Genomic DNA, 25,324 nt, shown 5'->3' on the forward strand with positions numbered 1-25,324 from the left:
CATTTGGGTTCTGGAACTAGAACCTAGGTGCTTTCAGGAAGCAAAAACTGCTGACCCATCTCTTTAGCCTTAGTGCCTGATATTTATAAATTATTTAAATTCATCACTGGTTAAAACAAGAGAAAGTAATACTAGAAAATGAATGCAATCCAATTTTAAATCATTGGATATCCATTTCCTTTTAGTGGTCAATCTTTACATAAAAACAGGAAGATGAGAACACTTCTTTTTCTCTGTTTTTCCTCTGCAAACTCCCTATCCCCTCCTGCCTTCCCCATGCTTCTATGAGGATACTTAGCCACCACCCACCCACCCACTCCTGCCTTACTGTCCTAGCATTCCCTAATCCAATGCTTGGGTATCAGTTCTCCTCAGGACCAAGGGGCTCCCCTCTCACTCATGTCATCCTCTGCTATGTATGCAGCTGGAACCATAGATCCCTCCATCTATACTCTTTGGTTGGTTGTTTAGTCCCTGGGAGCACTGGGAGGCAAGGAGCTAGTTGGTTGAAACTGTTTTTCTTCCTATGTGGTTGCATTTCCCTTCAGCTCCTTCAGTCCTTCCACTAACTCCTCCATTGGGGTCCCCCGTGATGAGAACACTTTTTGTCCTCTTCCTCCCCACTAAAGTTGGTTTCATCCTCTGTCTTTCCTACCCTTATAACTCTTAGATGTTATTTCATGCATCTCTCACTTCCCATCTTATCAAAACTTTAATACCACCCAATGAGAATTAGCATCAGTGTGAAATGTGCCGTCCTACTAGGCATATATAAAATAGGCAGATGCTACTCTGGATAGATCATGGAGTGTAGTTGTCATTGCATAGACTGAGACACCGTGTTCAGTAATTAAACATTAGAAGTTTTGAAAGTACAGAGAGCAGCAAACACGGTTATCTTAATACTTACGTAGGCACAATTACATATGATATAAGGGGGAAAGCATGAAGAAAGCAACAGCAAAAGAACTCTTTTTTTTTTTTGTTAGAAAGGTCTATTAACAAAATCGACATTTATTTTTTAAATTGAGACTGTCATGATTTACCCTTCATTTAAAAGGACAATTTCACCAAACATAGATAGTTTGGCTGACTTTCTCTTTTTTTTTTTTTAATTTTTAATATTTTTATTACATATTTTCCTCAATTACATTTCCAATGCTATCCCAAAAGTCCCCCATAGCGCCCCCCACTTCCCTACCCACCCATTCCCATTCTTTGGGCCCTGGCATTCCCCTATATTGGGGCATATAAAGTTTGCAAGTTCAATGGGCCTCTCTTTCCATTGATGGCCGACTAGGCCATCTTTCGATACATATGCCGCTAGAGACAAGAGCTCCGGGGTTCTGGTTAGTACATCATGTTGTTCCAACAATAGGGTTGCAGATCCCTTTAGCTCCTTGGTTACTTTCTCTAGCTTCTCCATTGGGAGCCCTGTGATACATCCAATAGCTGACTGTGAACATCCACTCCTGTGTTTGCTGGGCCCCAGCATCGTCTCACAAGAGACAGCTATATTTGGGTCCTTTCAGCAAAATCTTGCTAGTGTATGCAATGGTGTCAGCGTTTAGAAGCTGATTATGGGATGGATCCCTGGATACAGCAGTCTCTAAATGGTCCATCCTTTCATCACAGCTACGAACTTTGTCTCTGTAACTCCTTCCCTGGGTGTTTTGTTCCCTATTCTAAGAAGGTGCACAGTGTCCACACTTTGGTCTTCATTCTTCTTGAGTTTCATGCGTTTAGCAAATTGTATCTTATATCTTGGGTATTCTAAGTTTTGGGCTAATATCCACTTATCAATGAATACATATTGTGTGAGTTCTTTTGTGATTGTGTTACTTCACTCAAGATGATGCTCTCCAGGTCCATCCATTTGGCTAGAGAACTCTTAAAGACAACAACATCACCCCCCTCCAAACTGGCTGACTGGTTCTGCCAAGAATGTACTTGTAAATTATTCGTTATAATTTCCAGATTCTTCTGTCAGATTATCAATGATGGAATGGCGAGAGTTACAGAAAGCAGAAAGAAAATGTGATGACAGGAACAAGCAGAATATAAGCAAGCTGGGAAGGAACCTAGAAAAGCTGGCTTTAAATCATTAACTAACTGAAGTCGTCAGGTACAAGCGACAGATGGGCTAAAGACTAATTTACCAACTGGATATATAATTGACAGTTAAATGCACTGAGACTGCATACATTTGAAAAAGTTTAGAAAATATACATTGCTATTGTCAAGTTTTTTTCTTATCAAAACAAACATTATTCTGTCTCTGTCAATGGAAATGGTACAATTCAAATCAACTTAAAAATTCTTGGTTACACACTTTTAAGCCTTTTAAAAAGGCATATGTCTCAAATTTTCTAATTACAAGACAAGTTGGAAAAATGGAGGAAATCACAGGACTGTTGGGAATGGAAAGTAGTTTAGTAATCTGGAGTTTGGTTGAAGCCTAAGAGCACCTGAGAGTCACAAACTCGAGTACAATTAACATTTGTTTGAGGCCTTTCTAGTTTCCTAGGTGTAAACTGAGGTGTACCAGAAATCTCACTGGAAACTTCCTTTATAAAAAATACAAATCCTAAACCGCTTTAGTGACTTCTGGTATAGGAATGAAGGACTCTGTAGAAACCCATTACAGAACAAAATCCATCAGTTTCCCTAAATCTTATATATGTTCATCACTAGAATATTTGAATTATTGTTCTTCCCTTGGAAGACAGTAGTCACACGAGGGCCCTGTTCTTTATCTGAGCATCCTGCTCCTAATACCTTTTCCCAAAATTATGTCAAAAATGTCTTTGACTGGTCCGGCTAGAAACATGGGTCAACTGTTAGAGAAATTACCTCTTGTAGCACCCACACCAGGCAGTTCAAAACCACCTTAATTACAAAGTTTCCATAGCTCCTTTCCAGACACTTTATTTTCTTGTCCATACTAGGAACACACACACACACACACACACACACACACACACACACACACACATAACATATACACACATATACACATATACATACATGTACATACAAGCATGTATGCACATACATGTGCACACATACACACACAAAGAAAAGAAAAAGAAGTATTTAAAATGTCTTTTAATAAACTGAGACTATTCTCTGAGAAGCCCACACCAAATGCTCTCATGTGTCATTATCACTTCCTTACCTACTTGTATTTCAATTTTTATTAAACCTTAACTCTACCTTACACTGGCTAAAACATTCTTTTCTGGGACGATGCTACTGATCCAATTATAACAGCATGAAGGTCCCTAAAGATTAAGGAGACACTTCAGCTAATGGAGGTGATGGAGTGGAGCTATGTCTCAACCCCTGCAGCACTGACAACTATGACAGACATTCTGCATTCTCCTTTAAATTGCCTTTACTATTTCCTTTTAGATTTTCCCTCTGTTTTAACACCAACCAAAATATGTATTTGTCTTGCAGAAGAACACACGATCAGCATGGTCAATGTGTCTCATTTGATTTTATTCTCTCTTTCTCTTCCTGTGTACAGAGGACTTGACATCCTCTTATACAGTGAAATGGTTCTACAGTGGTATTCATAATTGGATTCTTTCCCCCTAATGTAATCCTTTAAGTACATCTAACTCTCAAGGGTGTAGATGAGGCCAGAGGAAGGGGTCAGGGAAGCCTAACACAAACCCTACAAAATTAGGATGTGAGGAAAAAAATCTATTGGCAAAAAGAACAGCTGGAGCCTTATTCCCTCCCTTCTGAGCAAGCACCAAGGCTGGCTGGAACTGGTTGGGGACACTGGCTCAGATGCTGAGGCACTCTGGAGTGTTTGAAGGTAACCTGAGACACTCTGTATTACTAAAAGCTAACACGGGAGCAGGGCGTAGTTTTTAGATGCTGATAACGCATGTGATTATGAAGTTGTATGTAGAAGCTCTATAAGAAAGCCCACACTGGGCAAATGACATGAAAAACATGTACATGTGAAATAAAGAACCCATCTTTTTATAACCTTTTCTTAAGAACACAGGTAAATATGGAAAGACCTGTCTCCAAATATTTGATCTCTGATCTCCACACACGTGCCATGGCATATCCCTGCATAATAATAATTTTTTAATTAATTTATTTTTTACGCTCCATATTTTATTCCCCCCATCCACCCTCCAATTGTTCCACATTAAGAAGTAAAATGGTGGCGCATGCCTTTAATCCCAGCACTCGGGAGGCAGAGGCAGGCGGATTTCTGAGTTCAAGGCCAGCCTGGTCTACGAAGTGAGTGCCAGGACAGCCAGGGCTACACAGAGAAACCCTGTCTCGAAAAACCAAAAAAAAAAAAAAAAAAAATAGAAGTAAAATGGAGACATTTCAAATTTGGTATCTATTCCTCTAGCAATTTGAAGACATACAGTTTTTTATAATTTACTATAGTCAAAATTCTGGGCAATATATCACTGAAATTCTTTTTTTTTCCTGTCTAAATGAAACTTTTGGGGGTAATAGATATGTTAATTAGCATGATTTAATCAGTTTTGATAATACACATGTAACATTCCATCATTTTGCAACCAATAAATGTACAACTAAGTTAAGTGTCGAGTTCTTCTGGCTATTTTTCTCTTTCCATAGTAAGGTTGTCTCTACTTAACAGGGGAAGGCTATTTAAGAAGTTGATAGCAATCTTATTGCCCTTGCTATTATTACTTCTAAAATTAATGAACCAGTAAATTTAGTTTTATAGAAACAAGAAGAATGCCATTTGAAGGTCCAGGTTTATTTTAGTTTCAGAAATATAATTTAATTCTACTAAAATAACCCCTAAAATAAAAATTAAGAAAAGATAAATAAGTATTGGTGGATAGCTAGTCAGACAGTTAACAGGCTTGCAGGCCCCTGAAGATGATCTGACCTCACGTTTTGGTCCCCTCCTCTCATTTCCCTGATAACATACTAACTGATGAAGGAAGATGTGTCATAATCGTTTATCTCAGAATTCATAATGCCATAGGCAAGGCAGGAAGAAGCATCAACAATGCTCACCTAAGGATTTAAAATAACATTCGAAAGGATAGAGGTACCAGGGTTTTGTTGAGACCAATAATGGTCTCATGGGAAAGCTATTTTGTCCTGTAAATCATTACTATTATACAAATTTAGAATTTCTTTAACTTTTAAAATCTATTTAGCCAGCAACGGTGATGCACATGAATGATCCCAGCACTTGAGAGACAGAATCTTTAAGTTTGAGGTTAGCCTGGACTACAGCATGAGTTCCAGGACAGTCAAAACTACACAGAGAATCCCTGTCTCCAATAACAAAATAAAATAAACAACAACAACAACAATAATAATAATATACACATTTTATTCAAAAGAATGAGATCTGATTCATCCACTTGGCCCTGATGGAGACATAAAATTCTAAGTAGCCCCCAATATTAAAAGATTACAGAAGATTGTCAGGGATTACCCTTCAGGAGAACTGATACTGCTGAAGGCATGTTAGCAAATAATGGTCTCCTGATGAAGTGTGACCGTGTACACACAGAAAGCCCTTTCTCACTGCAGGTACTTGCAGAACCTCACTGCTATGATGGCGTGGTTTCGGAGTTCTAACTCCAAAAGCATTATTTTTCTCCCGTTTTATAGCGCCCTTGTTTGGCGCTACTAGCCAAACCCAGAGCCTGGGTGCCTGACACTCATTAGGCTCTTTCTCTTACTCAGTTCATCAACCCCTTGTGTGATGGCAGATTTATCTATACCACAAAGCACTTGACTTCCTCTCTCCCTCCTGTCCATTTTTCTTCTTCAGGCAGATTCTGACATTTAGAGCTTCGTGTACTGCTCTTCTTCCAAACCTGGCTGAGAATGTTTTCTTGAATGGTTTTAAAAGTATCTATCTATCTATCTATCTATCTATCTATCTATCTATCTATCTAATCTATGAGTAAAAATGAGCAAATAGGGGTCTGTGTTCTCCAATTATAACCAGGTTAGCCCTGTGTTCTTTCAGACTTCCAAGGGTTCATAGACATAAATTGCATTTGCTTCTGGAAATCACCTATCAGAAATGGCACAACTTGACACGTTTCAGATCTTCTTGAATCAAAACAGCTCTTGCTGTGGAAACAATGCAAGTATGCAAATGTGGACATAGATAGCTAAAGACATAAAGAAGGGACGCAATGGAAAACGACAGTGACTTCATCCTAACTACCTGAACATTTCCAGTGTTCTAAGTCAGATGCTCCACATAAATTCTGTTACATTGTCTGGTGCCATGGTCACTGAGTTCTTGTCAAGAGAAGCTATTCAACTTACACTGTCCTATCTCTACCTCATTGTCTATATGTAAAATAAAACTTAAATAAAATTTAGCTGGTAGAGAACATACTTAATGTGTAAGAATCTATGCTCAATCTTCAGTATCAAATAACAAGACAAATTAAGCATGCACATATCCACAGCACACACAGCCACAACAAACACACACATACAACACATACATATATACAACACACACACATATAAACACACACACACACACACACAAATCTAGATTTGATTAGTTTAGTCTCACTAGAGGTATAATAAAGTTTAGTCAGCTTCCTGTTGCTGGAGGTCAGAGAACTCAAGAGGAAAACATACTATCATTACTTTCTTAAAGTAATATAATTCCTAACTTCATTCTATATTCTTATCAGTATAGACAAAGAGAAATGCAGCTCTCATCTCCCATCAGTGTAACTCCTACACCTAACCCTCATGAAAAACCTCTGAAGAGGAGAAAAAAAGATTCTAAGAGCCAGAGGAGTAGGAAGTCTATAATTTCTAGCTACGACAGGGAAGCTACAATCATGAAATCTTAATAATATCATTGCTTAAGCAACAACTGAATAATTCTAGTGAGAACTGACATCCCAATGTAGATGAGGAAAGTCTCCCAGGACTCTACTTATAGATGAACGAATGCAAGGGAGAATTAGTCTTCCCCAGAGATAAGACTCCTTATTGGCTATTCCTTGTGGACATTGAATGGTGAATTTATGTATTTATTTGTTTATATGTACATGTGGAAAGTGGTAGTAAAAGAAGAGGTGACTGTCAATTTGGACTAAGTTTGAGTGGGGTGGAGTGACATAGGAAGAGCAGGGCATGTGATTATACTTTAATTAGAAAAAATATATAGTTCAACTAAAGTGAATAGATTGAATATTCTCAACCTGTTCTCCAGGCGATGGTAAGTAATACTCCATATCATTGGATTTTAGTGATATTATAAAGTGAAATTCAGGTTTAACACACTCTCTCTCTCTGTCTCTGTCTCTGTCTCTGTATCTGTCTCTGTATCTCTGTGTATCTCTCTCTGTCTCTCTCTTTCTGTGACAGAAGGAATTTGCCATTTATTTAGAATCTTAAAAGCCTCATTATCATATAAATTATAATGCTATATTTTTATTCATAGAACTTCGAAGACTCAGAATATTTCCATAGACTTAGGAGGTTTCTATTGAAAGCATCATATGGAAGACCAGTTAAACCAAAGGGATGAAAAAGAGAGGGCTGTGCAAGTGATACAAAGGCCAAGTGCAATGAGAAGTGCAAAAAAAAAAAAAAAAAGAAAGAAAGAAAGAAAGAAAAAGAAGAAAAAGAAAAAGAAAAAAAAGAGAGAGAGAAGTGCACTCTTTGCCAATCAAGACCAGCCGTCTTTGATTTACATCATTCTTCTCGGTATGGGGGTGGCTATTTAACTGGAAAGAGTATAAATTTGATGTAGCTTTTGTTGCATGTTTACACTGCACATATTTAACAGATGATGGAGTTTACATAGAATAACAGATTTCTTTTCTAAGTTCAGAGAGATGTCATTAACCTGACGGTTCATTATTTCCTCATGAATATGGTTTGTTACATGGGAAGCAGTAAAATGTAGATCTATAGTCATAACTTTTTATGTGTAGCCTTAAAATAAATTCATTATCTCCATACATATATCTTAGAGTTTCTTGCCCACAGGTGATTCCATCGTTCACAGTAATAACTGAGTACATTTTATTAAGTCTTTCAGCAAACAAAGGGTCTTCTCGGGTTTAAACAGTCTATGTATTTCCTATCATTTAAAAAATCATGTAACTTAAATAGGTAAACAAACACCTAGGTAGATTAGCCTAGGTTTATTTCTGCTTATATTCAAGAATATATGTCTTAGCAAGAATGACATGAGATTGTAGCAGAGATTAGACCAGCAGAGGTGACCCACACAGCTATCATCTACACTGCCCTCAGAGAAGTTGTGCTAAGTTGCTTTGGGGTTGTAACCTAACTACAGATTTCAGGCTTGCTCTTCATCTAGCATCTGGTGCATGCCACCTCTTGCTGTCTAGGTGGTGTTTTCCCAAAACATCCTTTTGTTGTCTTTATTATCCCACCACCATCTTACATTGACCATTCTCCCTGCCAATGATTGCTTTTATCATGTGTTTACCGTGCTAACATAGTAGTCCAGGCCAGATATACTCTACTAGGCAGGTGATTTTCGTACAAAAACATAGTGTGCTTAAGGCTAGTTCATTCTTAATGCTAGTCTCAATGTGTAATAATCACCACCTTCACATTATAACTGTTTGAGGGGATAACTCCAATGCAGGCTCTTTTAGCTTTCTACTGCTGTGGTAACAAATTAACACAAGTGGAGCATCTCAGAACAACACAGATTTAGAATGTCACAGTTTCTGGAGGCCAAAAGTCTAGAACATTCTGTTAGTTTTTTGCTTGTTTGTTTTATTAGTTTCGTTTCTATTAGTATGATAAACACCATGAATAAAAGCATCTTGTGGAAGAGAGAGTTTATTTCATCTCGAGGGTTACAGTTCCTCATGAAGAAAGTCAGAGAAAGAACTGGGTGTAGGGATTTAGATACAGGAACTGAGCACAGGCTATGGTGGAACACGACTTACTGACTTGCTCTTCATGGCTTGATCACCCTGCTTTTGTATACAACCCAGTATCACCTGTTTAGGGGTGGACCATCCTCACTGAGCCGGGCCCTCCCACATCAATCATTAATCAAGAAAATACTGAATCTTGCCTGGAGACAATCTGATGGAGGCATTGTCTTCATTAAGGTCCCTCTTCCCAAATAACTCTAACTTGTGTCAAATTGACAAAACCCAATCAGAACAGGGTTCTGCTTAAGGATGTACATGGTTGAAGTCAAAGTGCTGGTAGGCCTACAGTCCTTTCTAAAGGATGTGGATGAGTCTGCCCATAATTTCTTTCAGTTGTAGAACTGATGTCACACTTCATGGTAGCAACCAAGGATAGTTATTAACTTGAGCCTACATTCATTGGACTGTAGCATGTCTCCTTCACCTTCAATGCTAACAGTGATAAGCTGACATATTCTTAAATTGCTTTCTCCAGCTATAGCTTGGGCAAGTTCTTTATATTCAATAGGTCATTTAATTAAACTCTACCTATTTAGAAGATCTGTAAAAATCCCCCAGTCTTACCATTAATCACATTACAGCCTCCACGATGAACATACATGTACCACACATGTAATATTTAACACACATTTTTGGATATACATGCATGCAAATATCCCATTTGACAGGTAATATAACAGACTCATAGTCTTTAGGAGAGTAGGGGCTGGAGATTTTAAAATGTCCTTTATTCTTCTTACCACACAGATGGTAAATCTGGCCTACTAGCCATTTTTATAAATAAAATTTTGCCAGGATAGCAGCATATCTATTTATAAATTTTATTTATATATCTCTATATAAATATCTATATATTTTTGTGGATGATTTCAAAATATGATAGCATAATTGAGTACATATGACAAAAATAATTAGGTTTCCATGTATGAAATATTTACTCTCTGCTTCTTCACTGAAAAAAATTACTGATCTTTGCTTCAACAATAGGACAATTATTCTAAAATATTTTTGGAAAATATCAAATAGATGCTGGAGATAAAATAAGCCAAGAAATATGAGGATCCTAACTCATGTTGAGCAATTGAGAATATAACCAGAGAAGTAACCAGAGAACAACTCTCATATCACATTTAGCTGTTGGCAGAACATCTGTCTGTGTGTCTAGTTAGCATTTCAAGATGCTCCAGGAAAATAATTAGCAAGAGCTTTAAGCAGGCAAAATAATAGAAATTGCTTCCAAATAGACAAAAGTTAGGATAGAACAACAATTGAAAAAGTACAGCTTGTGAAAATCATGGATCCACAGAGTGCAGCATCAGCTTTAGGAAATGATTTTCAATACTTTATTGTTTTTGATACTCATGAAATACTGATTCATGCAGGAATCAAATTGTATTGTTTCTTATGCTGATTGATGGCAAAAAGCACTGAACATTTCCACCATATTTCCTACTGTGATGTTTAAAAATGATGTGGTTTATCATCAATTTTCACTCATACTCTTATGTCAAATTTTATCATTTGTTAGCTTGGTGAGTTGTCACATAAGAATATTTGCACAATGGAAATAAGCAAATGGATGGATCTGGAGGGTATCATCCTGAGTGAGGTAACCCAATCACAAAAGAACACACCTGATATGCACTCACTGATAAGTGGATATTAGCCCAGAAGCTCAGAATACCCAAGATACAATTTGCAGAACACACATCAAACTCAAGAAGAAGGAAGACCAAAGTGTGGACACTTCGATTCTTCTTAGAAGGGAGAACAAAATAAACATGGAAGGAGTTACAGAGACAAAGTTCAGAGCAGAGACTGAAGGCATGACCATCCAGAAACTGCCCCACCTGGGTGTTCATCCCATAAACAACTACCAAACCCAGACATTATTGCATATAACAACAAGAGCTTGCTGACAGGAGACAGATATAGCTGTCTCCTGAGGGACTCTTCCAGTGCCTGACTAGTACAGAAGTGTATGCTCACAGTCATCCATTAGACAGAGCACAGGGTCCCCAATGAAGGAGTTAGAGAAAGTGCCCAAGGAGCTGAAGGGGTTTGCAGCCCTCTAGGAGGAGCAACAATATGAACTAACCACTACCCCCAGAGTTCCCTGGAACTAAACCACCAATCAAAGAAAACACATAGTGGGACTCATGGCTCTAGCTGCATATGTAGATGAGGATGGCATAGTTGGTTATCAATGGGAGGAGAGGCCCTTGGTCCTGTGAAGGCTCTATGCCCCAGTGTAGGGGCCAGGAAGCAGGAGTGGGTGGGTTGGTGAGTAGGTGGGAGGCGGGTGGGGATAGGGGATTTTCAGAGGAGAAACCAGGAAAGGGGTTAACATTTGAAATGTAAATAAAAAAAACTAATTAAAAAAAAAAGAATATGGCAAAGGACGTAAAACACACAAGTCCAAATTCTCATGATAACTCTCACATATAGCTACTTTAGGAACTACAGATAATTCCCATTGTGCCTCTCAATCTTGAAAGAAAGTATGTTTCTTTTGATGTTTTTGTTTGTTTAGTTTGTTGTTTGTTTTTCTTTGTATTATTTTTAAAATTAGATTGCAAAGGAGTACGATTTAGGCAATATTTCCAAATTAACAGAAAGAATTACACAACTATATTTTATATGAATAAAGGAAACTTTCAGACTTTCAAATTTGATAGACATGACAGAGTCACAATGCATTTACATTATAATCTGCTAATTCATCTTTACAAATGAGGGTGTCATCTATCTTGGATATGCACAATAGGTCTATATTATCATTCAAAGATCACTCAAATTGAGTATATGGGTACGTATTTGTGCATATACACAGAAGCAAGCTACTGTCCTCATTTAAACCTCAGTAATTATTTTCAACACATTTATTAATTTTACGAACGTCTCAAAGAATGAAAAATTTTACATAGAAAAAATTCTAAATGACAGCAGTCATCTGTAATACAAATTCCTTTTTTCTGGGAATGTAACACTGATGATACTTAGAAGCAAGTGATTGCTATGTCTGAACATTAAGCATCAGAAACTACAGTTCTAGCTTTAGCACCGAGAAAGTGAACTGAGAATGGTGTACCGCTCATTAATGACTTTGCTAGTTAAAGCTGCGATTGACTTTGCTAAATATCATTTGCAATGGCACCGTTCCATATTCTATTTCCTAGTCCTGCGGGTTCCCAAGGGCCTCATTACATTTAATATACTATAAATGCTATCTGTGAAAAAGCTGTTTAAAAGGACAGATTTCATTTACAAAATGTTAATGGGCTTCTTCTCTAGACTCACTATAACTTTTAATTCCCATCTTTCTGTTTTATTCACATGACATAGGAAGCATGTGCCATTTGCAAGTTGTTACTTTTTGCTGAGCTCAGAGAAGTGCAGAAGATACTTTTGCTATAAGAAAACAGGTAAATATAGACAGATTTGTCATTACATGTTTCTTATATCCAAAGGAGCTCAATTGCAAAGGAACTCAATGGATATGCAGACGCATGTATAAAGTGATGAAGCTTTAGTTTATTTTTGTTTCAGTGTTCATATTAAAATGCATTTCGTTATATTCTAGCTGAGATTTCACTATTTCAGCTTAGGTTATATTATTATCTCCTTAACAGAAGCAATCTAATATCAGTGTATGAAATGCCAGTATATGACTGGCAATAAATATCAAGGTATTCTCTAAATCAGTCAAATATTCTTTCCTTCAGTAAAGAATAAAATGGCTTTCAAAATCAAATTTTGTTGATAATATAAATGTAAATGTAATAAGTGTTAAAAATTCAAAGCAGTAACACTAAACGGCTATAGATACTGCACAAACAATGTGATGCACATTTAAGTGAAGAAAATACAGGACAGTCCAGAGAGAAACCCATCCATAGATGCTAGTTAGCATCATGTTTGAAAGCAGGATCTCATCAAAACTGTAGATCAACAGGATATGAATTCAGGCATGACCCCCTCCCCAGTTTTATTATGTAAGACTTACAGCCTTCTCTTCTCTCCTCGCCTCATTTGTTCAATATATTTCTTTACATTTCCTTCAATATGGATATTTGGCAATGTAAAAAATTTGTGGGTGGAGCCTTGTTTGTGGATAGCCCTGGAGCTAATTATATTTGATGTTAATTCTGTTCTCCTGTGAGTGTTTGTGAACAAGGACTGAGTTAGCACTCAGCTGATTTCCTGTAAACCTGGTTTCCACCTTAATTTGTAAAATAAAGGAGAGCTGATGATTGAGCAGATAAAATAGAAGGTGGAGAGGAAGGTAAAGAGAGACAAGAAGGAGAAAATGGGAGAAAGAGGGGACACAGAGGAAGAGGAAGAAGTTCTAAGGGTTTTCATAGATGTGAAGATGGTAGTGTAGTGGAGATCTGCCCAATCTAGCACAGCATATATACATATTAATGGAGTCGTGTTTTCATTGCTGGAGCATATTTGGATTGGAGATTTACTGCAACAGAGCCTGATCAATTCAGTAACTTAAAGTATTTTTTAAAAAGACTTACTGAATTAATTCTAAATGATTTACGATCATTGTCATAACATACTTCTATGCTAATGTTCATATGATTACAGCATCTAGTTGGTGCATAATAAACACTGTATACCGTCTACTCTGTTTCTCACACATAGACAATTATTTTTTATGTATGGTTTATCTTATTTTAAAAAAACATCAACCAACAAAATTATATTTCCAGGAAAGTTTGACACAAATAATAAACATCTTCATGGCTAAAAAGCTTTAGTAAAATTATAAGACTGTGTTATGATTTGAATATGAAATGTGGATCACAAGCTCATTTGTCAATACATAGGTTAGCTGATGGGAGACTGTGGAACCTTCAAGAGGTGAGTCCTCGGATAAAGAAGTGGGTCAATGAGTGGTGTGCCTCTGAAAAGTTATGAATGGCATCTGGTTTCTCTTTCAGCTTCCTCCCCACTAAGAAGGGACAGTAGTTTTGACTCTAACACCACTCCAACAGTATTCACACGGGCAATCATGTGGCAGAAACCCTCTAAAGCCAGGAGGAAAACTAAATCGTTCCTCACTGAAATTGTTACATGATGTGCTTGTTCATAGGGACGAGGAAAGTAAATAATAAAGACAGTTTCACTGAAACTGGTTTTGCAGTTCTTCTTTTTCAGTTTATCAGAATAGATTTCTTTCTGTAACTCCTTCTATGGGTATTTTGTTCCCCATTCTAAGAAGGAGCGAAGTTTCCACACTTTGGTCTTCCTTCTTCTTGAGTTTGATGTGGTTTGCAAATTGTATCTTGGGTATCCTGAGCCTCTGGGCTAACATCCACTTATCAGGGAGTGCCTATCATGTGTGTTCTTTTGTGATTGGGTTACCTCACTCAGGATGATACCCTCCAGATCCATCCATTTGCCTAAGAATTTCATAAATTCATTGTTTTTAATAGCTGAGTAGTACTCCATTGTGTAAATGTACCACATTTTCTGTATCCATTCCTCTGTTGAGGGACATCTGAGTTCTTTCCAGCTTCTGTCTATTATAAATAAGGCTGCTATGAACATAGTGGAGCATGTGTCCTTCTTACCAGTTGGAACATCTTCTGGATATATGCCCAGGAGTGGAGCAGAGACTAAAGGAATGGCCAGCTAGAGACTGCCTCATCTGGGGATCCATCCCATAAACAACCACCAAAACTAGACACTATTGTGGATGCCAACAAGAGCTTGCTGACAGGAGCCTGATATAACTGTCTCCTAAGAGGCTCTGCTAGTGCTTGACAAATACAGAAGTGGATGCTCACAATTATCCATTGGATGGAGCACAGGTTCACCAATGAAGGAGCTAGAAAAAGTACCCAAGGAGCTGCAGGGGTTTGCAACCCTCTAGGAGGAACAACAATATGAAATAACCAGTAACCCCAGAGTTCCCTGGGACTAAACCACCAACCAAAACAAACAAACAAACAAACAAACAAAATTCACATGGTGGGACTCATGGCTCCAGCTGCATATGTAGCAGAGGATGGCCTAGTTGGTCATCAATGGGAGGAGAGGCCCTTAGTCCTGTGAAGGTTTTATGCCCCAGTATAGGGGAATGCCAGGGCTAGGAAGTGGGAGTGGCTGGGTTGGGGAGCAGGGGGAGGAGGTAGGCAATAGGGGATTTTCGGAGGGGAAACTAGGAACGGCGATAACATTTAAAATGTAAATTAAGAAAATATCTTAAAAAAAAGAAAAGAATAGATTTCTTTAGGAACCTTTACATACGAAGCAAGGTACACAACCTCCTTCTGTACTACTTATTCGGCAGTCCAGAATAGTACTGCAAATAACATCGCTCACTGCTTTAAGCTACTTCCTGTAATTGCACAGACATGTTCACACGAAACTATAACAACAATTAAAAGAAGAGCTAACTCTCAGAGAACCTTGAACCCAGGAATAAATAAGTTTCTGATTGAGAAGCAAATTTGTCCTCCACCCATTTTCAGTAAGGCAACAAGGGAGTACATACTGAGAATAAATCATCAGCTTGCTCACATGTTGTCAAGAGCAGCAAAGATCTAATAGTTTAAATATTAATTATAATATTGAAGAGTCACTGCAGAAAGATTTGCAGTTTCATAAAACAGTCTCGAAGCCCGCGGCACCTTATGAAAATGTAGTTCACAGGAGGATGAGTATCGCTTTCTCTAAGACTAAGGCTAATTTCTGGGGAAAGCAGAAATTACGCAGTAGCAGAAACATGTGAGTTTTGTAGCCCAAGGGATGTGGATGAAAGCTATCTTTTTCACTATCGACATGAACTTGAGAAACCAACTCGATCACTTTTTCCTTTTTCCTTATTCACTCATTTAATTTCTACGATTTATTTGTTTTATGCATGTGAAAGCTCTGTCTTCATACACACAAGAAGAGGGAATTATATACTATGACAAACATGAGCCACTGTGGAGGTGCTGGGAAATGAACACAGGACCTCAGGAAGAGCAACCATTGCTTTTAACCACTAAGCTATCTCCCAGCCCTTACTTTTTTTGTTTTCTTTAATACAAACGTTGACATCATATAAACATTGCAAGAGAAAGTTTAAAAAAAATACATGCATATTTGAGCTGGCACTTTTTTAAAATACAAGACCGGAAATAGCATCATAAGGAGGGTCTTGATAGGAATCACCTTCCTTGCCCTAATACATTAACGATTTAATTATTTAATTAAATGTAAAAGGTGCAGGAAGTAATTTTCCATTTTAACAGAGTGAATAAGACACAGTAGCAAGACTCAGCTGGAGCTGGGTTGCTATAGGGAAAGAGTCCTGCCAGTCTGGCCTGGGCATTTCAGGCTGCAAGAGCCCCTGGGGAATTTTAACAATTCCTTATGCTAAGTAAGGGTAAGTGTGTTAAAACTAAAAGTAAAAGTACTAGTGCTTTTCCATGTCACACTATAGATTGAACCAGTTTTAAAGTTTTTACTTTACATTTACGGGTGTTTTGACTGTGTATATGTTTGTACACCGTATGGATTCCTTGTGGCCAAGGTGGACTGAAACTTGAGTTACTTACTGTTGTGAGTGACCTTATAGTGCTTGAAATCTAATCGAAATCCTCTGGGAATAGCTGGGAGTGGTGGTGCATGCCTTTAATCCCAGCACTTGGGAGGCAGAGGCAGGCGGATTTCTGAGTTCGAGGCCAGCTTGGTCTACAGAGTGAGTTCCAGGACAGCCAGGGCTATACAGAGAAACCCTGTCTCATAAAACAAACAAACAAACAAACAAACAAAAAACCCAACCAACCAACCAAACAAACAAAAAATTAAATAAATAAATAAATAAATAAATAAATAAATAAATGAATAAATAAATAAATAAAAGAAATCCTCTGGGAGCTCAGCCAATGCTGTAAACCACCAAGGCTTCTCTCTAGTTTTACGACATTCTGTATTAAAACATGCTACTCTTTTGGAAGTTAATCCCTCTCTTTGGAAGTAATTTTCATAGACTTGACTGCAAATTAATTTTAAATCCATATTATTTTTTTCCTACCTCATAGCAGGATAAATTCTTATTTGCATTTTGTTTCCAAGGATGTAACAAGCATTTAGTAAACATGAATGCAGATACATGATCAATTTACCAATTATCCTCTTGGATAAATTGAACAGTTTTGTCATGAATAAAAGCATAGAAGGATATGGCTGTCGGCTTCCATACATGTTCATAACCAACAAAATAATATGTGATTATAAAACTATGAAAATGTATTGTAATTTCAAAGATTAAAATAATGATCATAAATTTAAGGGTAAATCTTTAAGCAGTACAGTGTAAATTGCATAAGACTTACATTTGCCAGGTGAGCTAGCTCTATCTCCAAAAATGAGTCAGTTGTTTTAGGTTCAGGCCTGATTGTGACCACGATGACTTTAGAATTGACGACAGTGTAATTTCTGAAACAGAATAATAAGGATTAAAAGGTGAAATCATTGATACAAACTTTGATTCATGCTGCTCTGTATCTGTGGAGATGTCAGTAAGTAAGACATCCCCAGTAGAAGCACAGACATAGGCATAGTATTCACCAAAAGATACAATTTACTCTTCTGAACAAGCCTTCTCAGAGAGGAGGAGTTCTGGGAAGAACTCAAGGCATTTAATCATGTTATATGCAGACAAGAGGAAAGCAACAACACTGGCAAGTTTCCAAGTCCCTAAGTCCAATTCACTCACAGGAAGGAATAGACCATGAATTGAAATGTCAGGCAATCTCTGAATGAGTATAATTCGTTTATCTCAAGGAAGACCTCACAGCATTATTCTCCAGAAGACCAAATATTCTTCTTGCCAAGTGCTGTCTTGGCTTTTTTTTTTAACTTCCCCAAACTGTGTGACGAAAAATTGGCATATGATATAAGATGAAAGCATGCAGAATTTTTAATGCAATGTTTGCGATCTGTAAAACATGTCTCTCCTGGAAGACTTTTCTAGGGGACACTCACTCACAAAAACACTCTATGCAATCATATACATAATTGGAAAATTGTCAAGAAACGTAAACATATAATTAAATAAATAGTGTATAGATTTTATCTAAACAATTTAAATGGTATAGATTACTCATTCTTTATAAGTTTTTAAAATTGACAGTCTTCAATATTTTGAAAAAATAAATGTATTTATGTTTCATTGATGGTTTGAAATAATAATGTGTCTGTAAGTCCTTCCATGGGTATTTTGTTCCCTATTCTAAGGAGAAATGAAGTATCCACGTGTTGGTCTTCCTTCTTCTTGATTTTCTTCTGTTTTGCAAATTGTATCTTGGGTATCCTAAGTTTCTGAGCTAATATCCACTTATCAGTGAGGGCATATCAAGTGAGTTTGGAGCTGAGATGAAAGGGTGTACTATCCAGAGATTGCCTCACCTGGGGATCCATCCTATAATCAGCCACCAAATGTAGACACTATTGAATATGCCAGCAAGATTTTGCTGAAAGGACCCTGATATAGCTTTCTCTTGTGAGGCTATGCCAGTGCCTCACAATACAGAAGTGGATGGAACACAGGGCCTCCAATGGAGGAGCTAGAGAAAGTACCCAAGGAGCTGAAGGGATCTGCAGCCCTATAGGTGGAACAACAATATGAACTAACCGGTACCCCCAGAGCTCATGTCTCTAGCTGCATATGTAGCAGAAGATGGACTTGTTGGCCATCATTTGGGCAGAGAGGCCCCTTTGTATTGCAAACTTTATATGCCCCAGTACAGGGGAATGCCAGGGCCAACAAGTGGGAGTGGGTGGGAGGGGATCAGGGGTGGGGAGGGTATAGGGGACTTTTGGGATAGCATTTGAAATGTAAATGAAGACAATATCTAATAAAAAATTGAAAAAAATTTTAAAAAGAAATAATAATGTGATGTCCTGATAGGCGGATCCTATTTTAGAAAATTTATATTCATATAAATATCAAGAAGGAGTTCATATTTTTAAAAAGTCATGTTTATTTTTCAAGATATTATTTAAAACTCATCAAACCTAACCATATATACTTTGATGCTTCTGTATACTATTATGTTAATACTATCATCCATCAAATCCAATAACTTCTCTCTTCTCCTAAGCAGTGCCCCTGCATGCCATTGCAGGGGATTCCACCTTTACCATGAGAAGCAGAGATGTGCTACTTTTGTAAATTTCACTTTCTTATCATATAGCAGGAGCTCTACAGGAAGATCATCAGAGTCAACGAGACTCTTGGGGGATCTCAGAAACTGAGCCACCAGCCAAAGAGCATACATGGGCTGGACTAAGGCCCCTGGCACGTGTGTGTGTGAGTGTGTGTGTGTCCCAGATGTACAGCTCAGTCTTCATGTGGGTACCTCAACAACTGGAATGAGGGCTATCCCTAAAACTGTTATCTGTCTGTGGAATCCCTACCCCTAACTTGGCTGCTATGTCTGGCGTCAGTGAGAGAGGATACTCACTAATCATGTAGAGATTTGATGGGCCAAGTTAGGAGAATATGAGTGGAAGGTGGGGTGGGGAAGGAGAAGGGGAGGTGGGATGGGAAGAGGAACTGTGTGAGGGGGTACAAGGAAGGGGGCAGCAATTGGGATGCAATTGAATAAATAAATTGATTAATGAAAAAAATCAGATTTTTCCTATTTGTGGTAAGTTTTCTTTCTGTGATGCTATATGATACAGAATTTCATCACAAATGAATGCTAGACTATTCCATAGCAGAGGAACTAGAATTACCCTTTATACGAAATACTATTTTAACCTATTTCTCCTACATTTATTACTGTCAAACATTGAATCTTTAAATATTCGTAAATGCTCAAGGTGGTATTCACCATGGTAGAAAATAATGCGAGAAAAAACAAAAACAAAAACATATTATAATACATTTTTAATGTAATGGATCAGTTTGTTTAATTGGGCCTTGGCCTATTGGAAAATCAGACTCATTTAATACATAGTTCAGTTGGTAGATATCTTGAGTTATGGGTAATTTAAAACCATGCACCATGCTTAAGGATTGGGATTATTTTTTTATTAGATACTTTCTTTATTTACATTTCAAATGTTATCCCCTTTCCTATTTTCCTCTTCAAAAATCCCCTATTCTCTTCCCCTGCACACCAACATACCCACTCCAGCTTCCTGGCCCTGGGATTCCCCTATACTGGGGCACAGCATATTTTATTTTCCTGCTGGGGAAAGTGAATGCAAACACAGAGAGATGATAAATTATCACTTGTTTCATTTAACATATCAATTCAAGGCAAAGTGCATAGGAAAGGATTTAAAAATTAACTGATAAATGTGAAGATGCTCCGGATGCCATTTTTCCCGCTTTGTGGGTAAAAGTTACCATGGGCCAGTGTGATCGATTCATCAAATTCCTTTATTCTTGTTCTGCTTAGAATAACCCTTCCTATTATTAAAAAAAGCACAAAGCCTGATCATTAAATTTCTGCTAGGTATTTTCCCAATAGGTGTTTGCATCATTTTTGTTCTATGTAAGTAACTGAACAAGTGACAAATCACTATCCTATGTATGATGTTTATGGTTTCTCATGCATTTGAAAACAGGAATGATTATCAGTGGCAAAGAAAGCGAAGATGAACCCTCCGCTGCCCCCATACAGAGCATTAGGTGAGTCAGGTTCCTCAGTCACTCAGGTGATGGTCTGCTGTGAAAGAGCCCCAGAGAAGGGTATCTGTGTTACAGCTTTGTTGCAGTCAGAATAATATAGTATATTTGGAATTTATTTGAAAAAAAAATGTGTGTGTCAAGTTCTGTTTATGGGTATACCTGTCTCATTTATATGCTCATTCCCTTGCTCAATACATCACATAGGAACGTGCATTAACGTTTACTCTAGCATCCAGCAGACCTACATGCTTCCTTCCATAGGATTCTAAACTCAAGAAGGTAAGTATGATTACTGCCATTTACATCTTCATTACATCTTGCATGTTTCCATGATCAAAACACATTTGAATATTTTGTGCAACAGCCCTCCCAAATGAAAACAAACTTTTTATTAAGTTAATTTATACTGTAATGCCAGTATCATAGTAAAATGTCTAATAAAGAAAAAAATGCAAACGTACATTGTGCAACGGCTCCCTTTATTTTTTTAATAAAATGTATATATTGCAAAGTTCGCTTTAATTTATTCCATCAATTCATTATCATTTGCATAAGTGACTGGCTGGCTCCTGATGTGCCATGTCAGGCTCTTTGAGCTCCTAATGCTTCCTGGCTGGTTGCACAGTGGCATACACTGCTAAGGAAGCACATCTCACAGCCAAGTGGGTTTCATGACTAAAGTAATATCGCTCTGCTCTGTCCTTGAGATTTGCACTGGTATTCACCAAAAGGTGATTCAACTTCTTCACAAAGACAGCAAAAATGTGATTGAAACGCTGTGCGTATATATATATTAGATATTTTCAATATGATATGCGTACACTGAAAGTAGAAGAATGGAAAACATTACAAAACTGTAACCAAAAGAAAGGAGTCTTAGCTATGGTAATGCCAGATCAAGTAGCCATATGGTTGAAAAATATCATAAGAGTAAGAAGAATGCCAAATAAAGACAAAAGACTCAATTCACCAGTAAAATATGGCAATCATAAATGCACGTGCTCCTCCGAGCAGAAGGCACAAATACACAAGGCAAATATTGAAAGAACTATAGAGCGAAGTAGATAGTAATCAAACCTCTCACACTCCATTTGAATAACGTCCAGAAAAAGATGAAAAAGGAACAAGCTTATATGACTAGCATGTAGACCAACTGTTCCTAACAGACATAAACAGAACACTCATGGCTACTTCAGAAGAGCACAGATTTTCTAAATGTTCATTGAGAATTCTCCATGATAAACTACCCATGAGGGACTATTACTGGTCATAATAAAATGGAAAAAAGAATTAAATCATACCAACAGCTAAACATGTAAAACAAGACATTTCTCAGGTATGTAAAAAGTTAATGCATGCTCAGACAACTAGCAAGTTACGGATTAATCACAAGAGATACTACAAAATTATTTAAGGCAAATAAAAATAATATACAAACCAAACTTATGAGAATCAGTGAGAAAAGTATGAAGAGTTAATTTTAAAATTGTAAACAGAAGACAAGAAAAATCTCAAAGAAAAAATTCACAAAATTACAACTCAAGGAAATAAAAATTAAAATAAATGTTAGAATAGGATTGGCTATATGTTAGTATGTAATGTAATATATATATATATGCGTGTGTGTATATATATATATATATAGGAAAAATATAACTGAAAAGATAAAAATCAACAAAACTAATAGATATATTCTATAATATTAACATAACTTGCAAGCGCTTCACTGTATATATTTTTAAAAGGAATGGTCTCTAAGTGGAAAAAGCTTAAATCAAGGAGGAATTATTTCATCTGGCCACAGAAAAATGATGTCCATAATTTCTATGAGAAGTTAATTCAATGCCAATAAATAATACATCCTGGACCAAATAGGTCAATATTTAGATATGTGTATTCTTCAAAGACTAAATCATAGAGAAATCAAAATCTGCAAAGACTTATGGTTATATGTATATACGTTTATATATGTTATAGATGTATTATATATATATATATATATATATATATATATATATATATGAAGCTAGTAAGGATATTTGATTAGAAATAATAATTTGTAAGCCATATCAACTACAAAATCTCAAGACCACATGGCGGCACTGTAGAAACTTAGAACATTAAAAAAGCAAAACAACAGAAACAAACAAAAACCTAACACCAATTCTTAAACTATTTCATAAAGTTGAAGGAGACAGAGATAGTGGTGCCTCTTTGTTTCAATAAAGAGACTCTGGAGACCAGTAAGATCACAGGTGGAGATGGTTAATATTTATGAGGTCAAATTTTCCATGGATTTTTACCCTCAAAATTTTAATGTAGTATTAAAAACAGTTGGAGGGGACAGCCCAGAATGATACGAAAAAGTACATCAAGTGCTGATTGACAGTTATTGAAATTCCTGTAGTCAGTTTTCATTTTTACAATTATCATTCATGTAGGTTCAAAGATGACAACTTTACGAATTGGTTTATATAAGGTCCCCAATTTAGAGGAACCAAAACACAATACGAGATTTGATATAGTCTGGTAACCAAAGGACTTCATCAGGATGTTATAAATATATGTATTGATAAGATTAAAATCAGGGCTGAAGAGATAGCTCCGCAGTTAAGATCACTGGATGCTCTAGCAGAAGACCAAGGTTCAATAGAAGCACCTACAAGGTGACTCACAACCATCTGTAACTCTAGTCCCAGGGTATCCAAAGCTTTCTTCTGCCTTCCACAACAAGTACCATGCACACACATGGTACACAGCCATGCATGCAGGGAAATCATGCATGCATACACAATAGAAAAAGATAAGTGATTCTTGAAATATAAACTAAGTTAAAATTAAATGATAGGTGACTTAATTAATAGTTACAAATTGGATATTCAAATTTGGAGGCTGCGGTCTTGGTGGAGTGGGTGATAGACTGGATCTCAAGTTTGGCTTTCTAACAGGAATTTAGAATCTCAAAAATGATAAAGGTTGAGGATGCAAGTTCCATTTTAAACGGCTTGGCTAAATGAAACCTAGACTTTAATGCATAAGGTAATACTACATTATTTTATACCGTTAGTCACGTCAATTTAATACCAAGGATAATGTTAATATGAAATGTCTCCATGATGGAACAAAGGAAGCTTAGGAATCTCATAGAATGAAAACATTGCTTTGCGCACCTAGAATGAAAAGGGTGGTTTCATAGTTTAGTAATTGAGACTATGCAACATTCATTCCCAAGGAAGCTAACTGTTCAGGATCTTTTCTAAATGTCTGGGGGTAAACGTTTTCACCTTGTGTTCCTTTTATTTCCACTAATATTTAGATAATTTATTTTCCCACTTATGTTTAATTCCTTTTCTCAAAGATAATTGTCCATGAGCTGGGAAAACACTGTAGCTGTTTATTTTTCTGTGTTCTTAACTGCTGGCATTTTATTTATTTCATGTAGTGATTTTAAATGTATGACTTTATTACACAAACCCACGTGCATGTGTTTGTCTGCACGTGGGTTTGTGCAGGCGAGCTCAATGGCTTTAGAGACCAAGAGAAGGCAACAGAACCTCAGATCTTGACAATTGTGTGCCACCAGACTTCAGTGCTGATAATCAAGAACTCCAGTCCTTGAAAGAGTAATATGCTTTCTTAGCAGCTAAGCTGTTTCTCCAGCCTTTGCTAACACTTTAATACCACAATGGAATTTAATAAAATAATATCAATAAACTTTACTAAAATGGAATTTAATAAAATTTCAGTTAGACTCCCTTTGCCCTCTCACACATTTATATCAACATTAAAAAACATTAAACACATAATTTCGTTTCTCTATACCTTACCACTCTTTGTATACTCAGAAGTAAGGCATATTCCTTACAAAACCTGAAACCCAATCAATGAAATGATTGTTTATAACTGTCTGTAGAATCTGTGGCTTGGTGCATGCTTGGATATACTATTCATTTTTCTTAGACATAAGTTTCTTAAAATAATTCTTTAGAGGTAGAATTGCTACATTAAGGAAAATAAAGTTCTCAGTTTCTTGACATTGCCAAATTGGTGTCTAAAAATATAACAGCATGACCTGAACTTTCCACAGCAGTTTCTGAGATAGCCAGGATACAGACTTAGGAATTGCTGGATATGCCATAGCATCTATGTACAGCTCTGCCAGCTTCCTCAATTGACCCTGTGGGCTAGGCTAGCTGACTTAATTTTTCAGGCTCTCTCCTGGTCAGAAAATGGGGAAAATATGAAAAACTCAGGCCATGGTTGTACCAGACCAGACTGTCAAAACCAGGGCTATCCAAGACTGCCCATGTGTAGTCTTTGTCTTGTGGAACACACAAGAAGGGGAGATATGTTTTTGCTTTTTTTCCTCTTTGATTCAGAGCCCAGAGTGGTTCCAAGATTTCAATAATCTTACTCATGGATCTTGAATGGTAGAATTACAGTAGCCCACCACTACACCTAGTTGGGTCATCTAACTTTTAGTTGTAAGAAATTGTTTTAAAAATGAATGAAAGCGGGGTTCAGAGAACTGCACTTGTGTAATCTAGACAGAGGTAGAGCATATTTCGTTTACTTGAAGGAACAATTCAAATTATCTTAAATGTATCTTTTAATTATGAAAATAAGGTATTCATTGTCTGTATGTGTTTGTGTGTGTGTATGTGGTGTTTGTGTGTGTCGCGGTGTGTGTATCTCTGTGAATGTATCTCTGTGTGTGTGCATACATGCA

The 25,324-nt window shown here is 37.0% G+C and overlaps 1 protein-coding gene across 2 annotated transcripts in view; it reads right to left on the reverse strand.

The window, feature by feature from the left end:
• Nucleotides 1-25,324, reverse strand: part of Adgrb3 (adhesion G protein-coupled receptor B3) — a 737,533-nt gene that overhangs the window by 314,997 nt on the left and 397,212 nt on the right. For both annotated transcript variants that reach the window (XM_029468446.2, XM_021163961.3), the window contains exon 15: nt 17,285-17,387. In XM_029468446.2, the coding sequence (XP_029324306.1) occupies nt 17,285-17,387 (103 nt within the window). The remainder of the gene's footprint in view (nt 1-17,284; nt 17,388-25,324) is intronic.

Source organism: Mus caroli, unplaced genomic scaffold (genome assembly GCF_978045245.1).
Source record: "Mus caroli unplaced genomic scaffold, Mus_caroli_1 scaffold_1, whole genome shotgun sequence".
NCBI classification, from domain to species: Eukaryota; Metazoa; Chordata; class Mammalia; order Rodentia; family Muridae; genus Mus; species Mus caroli.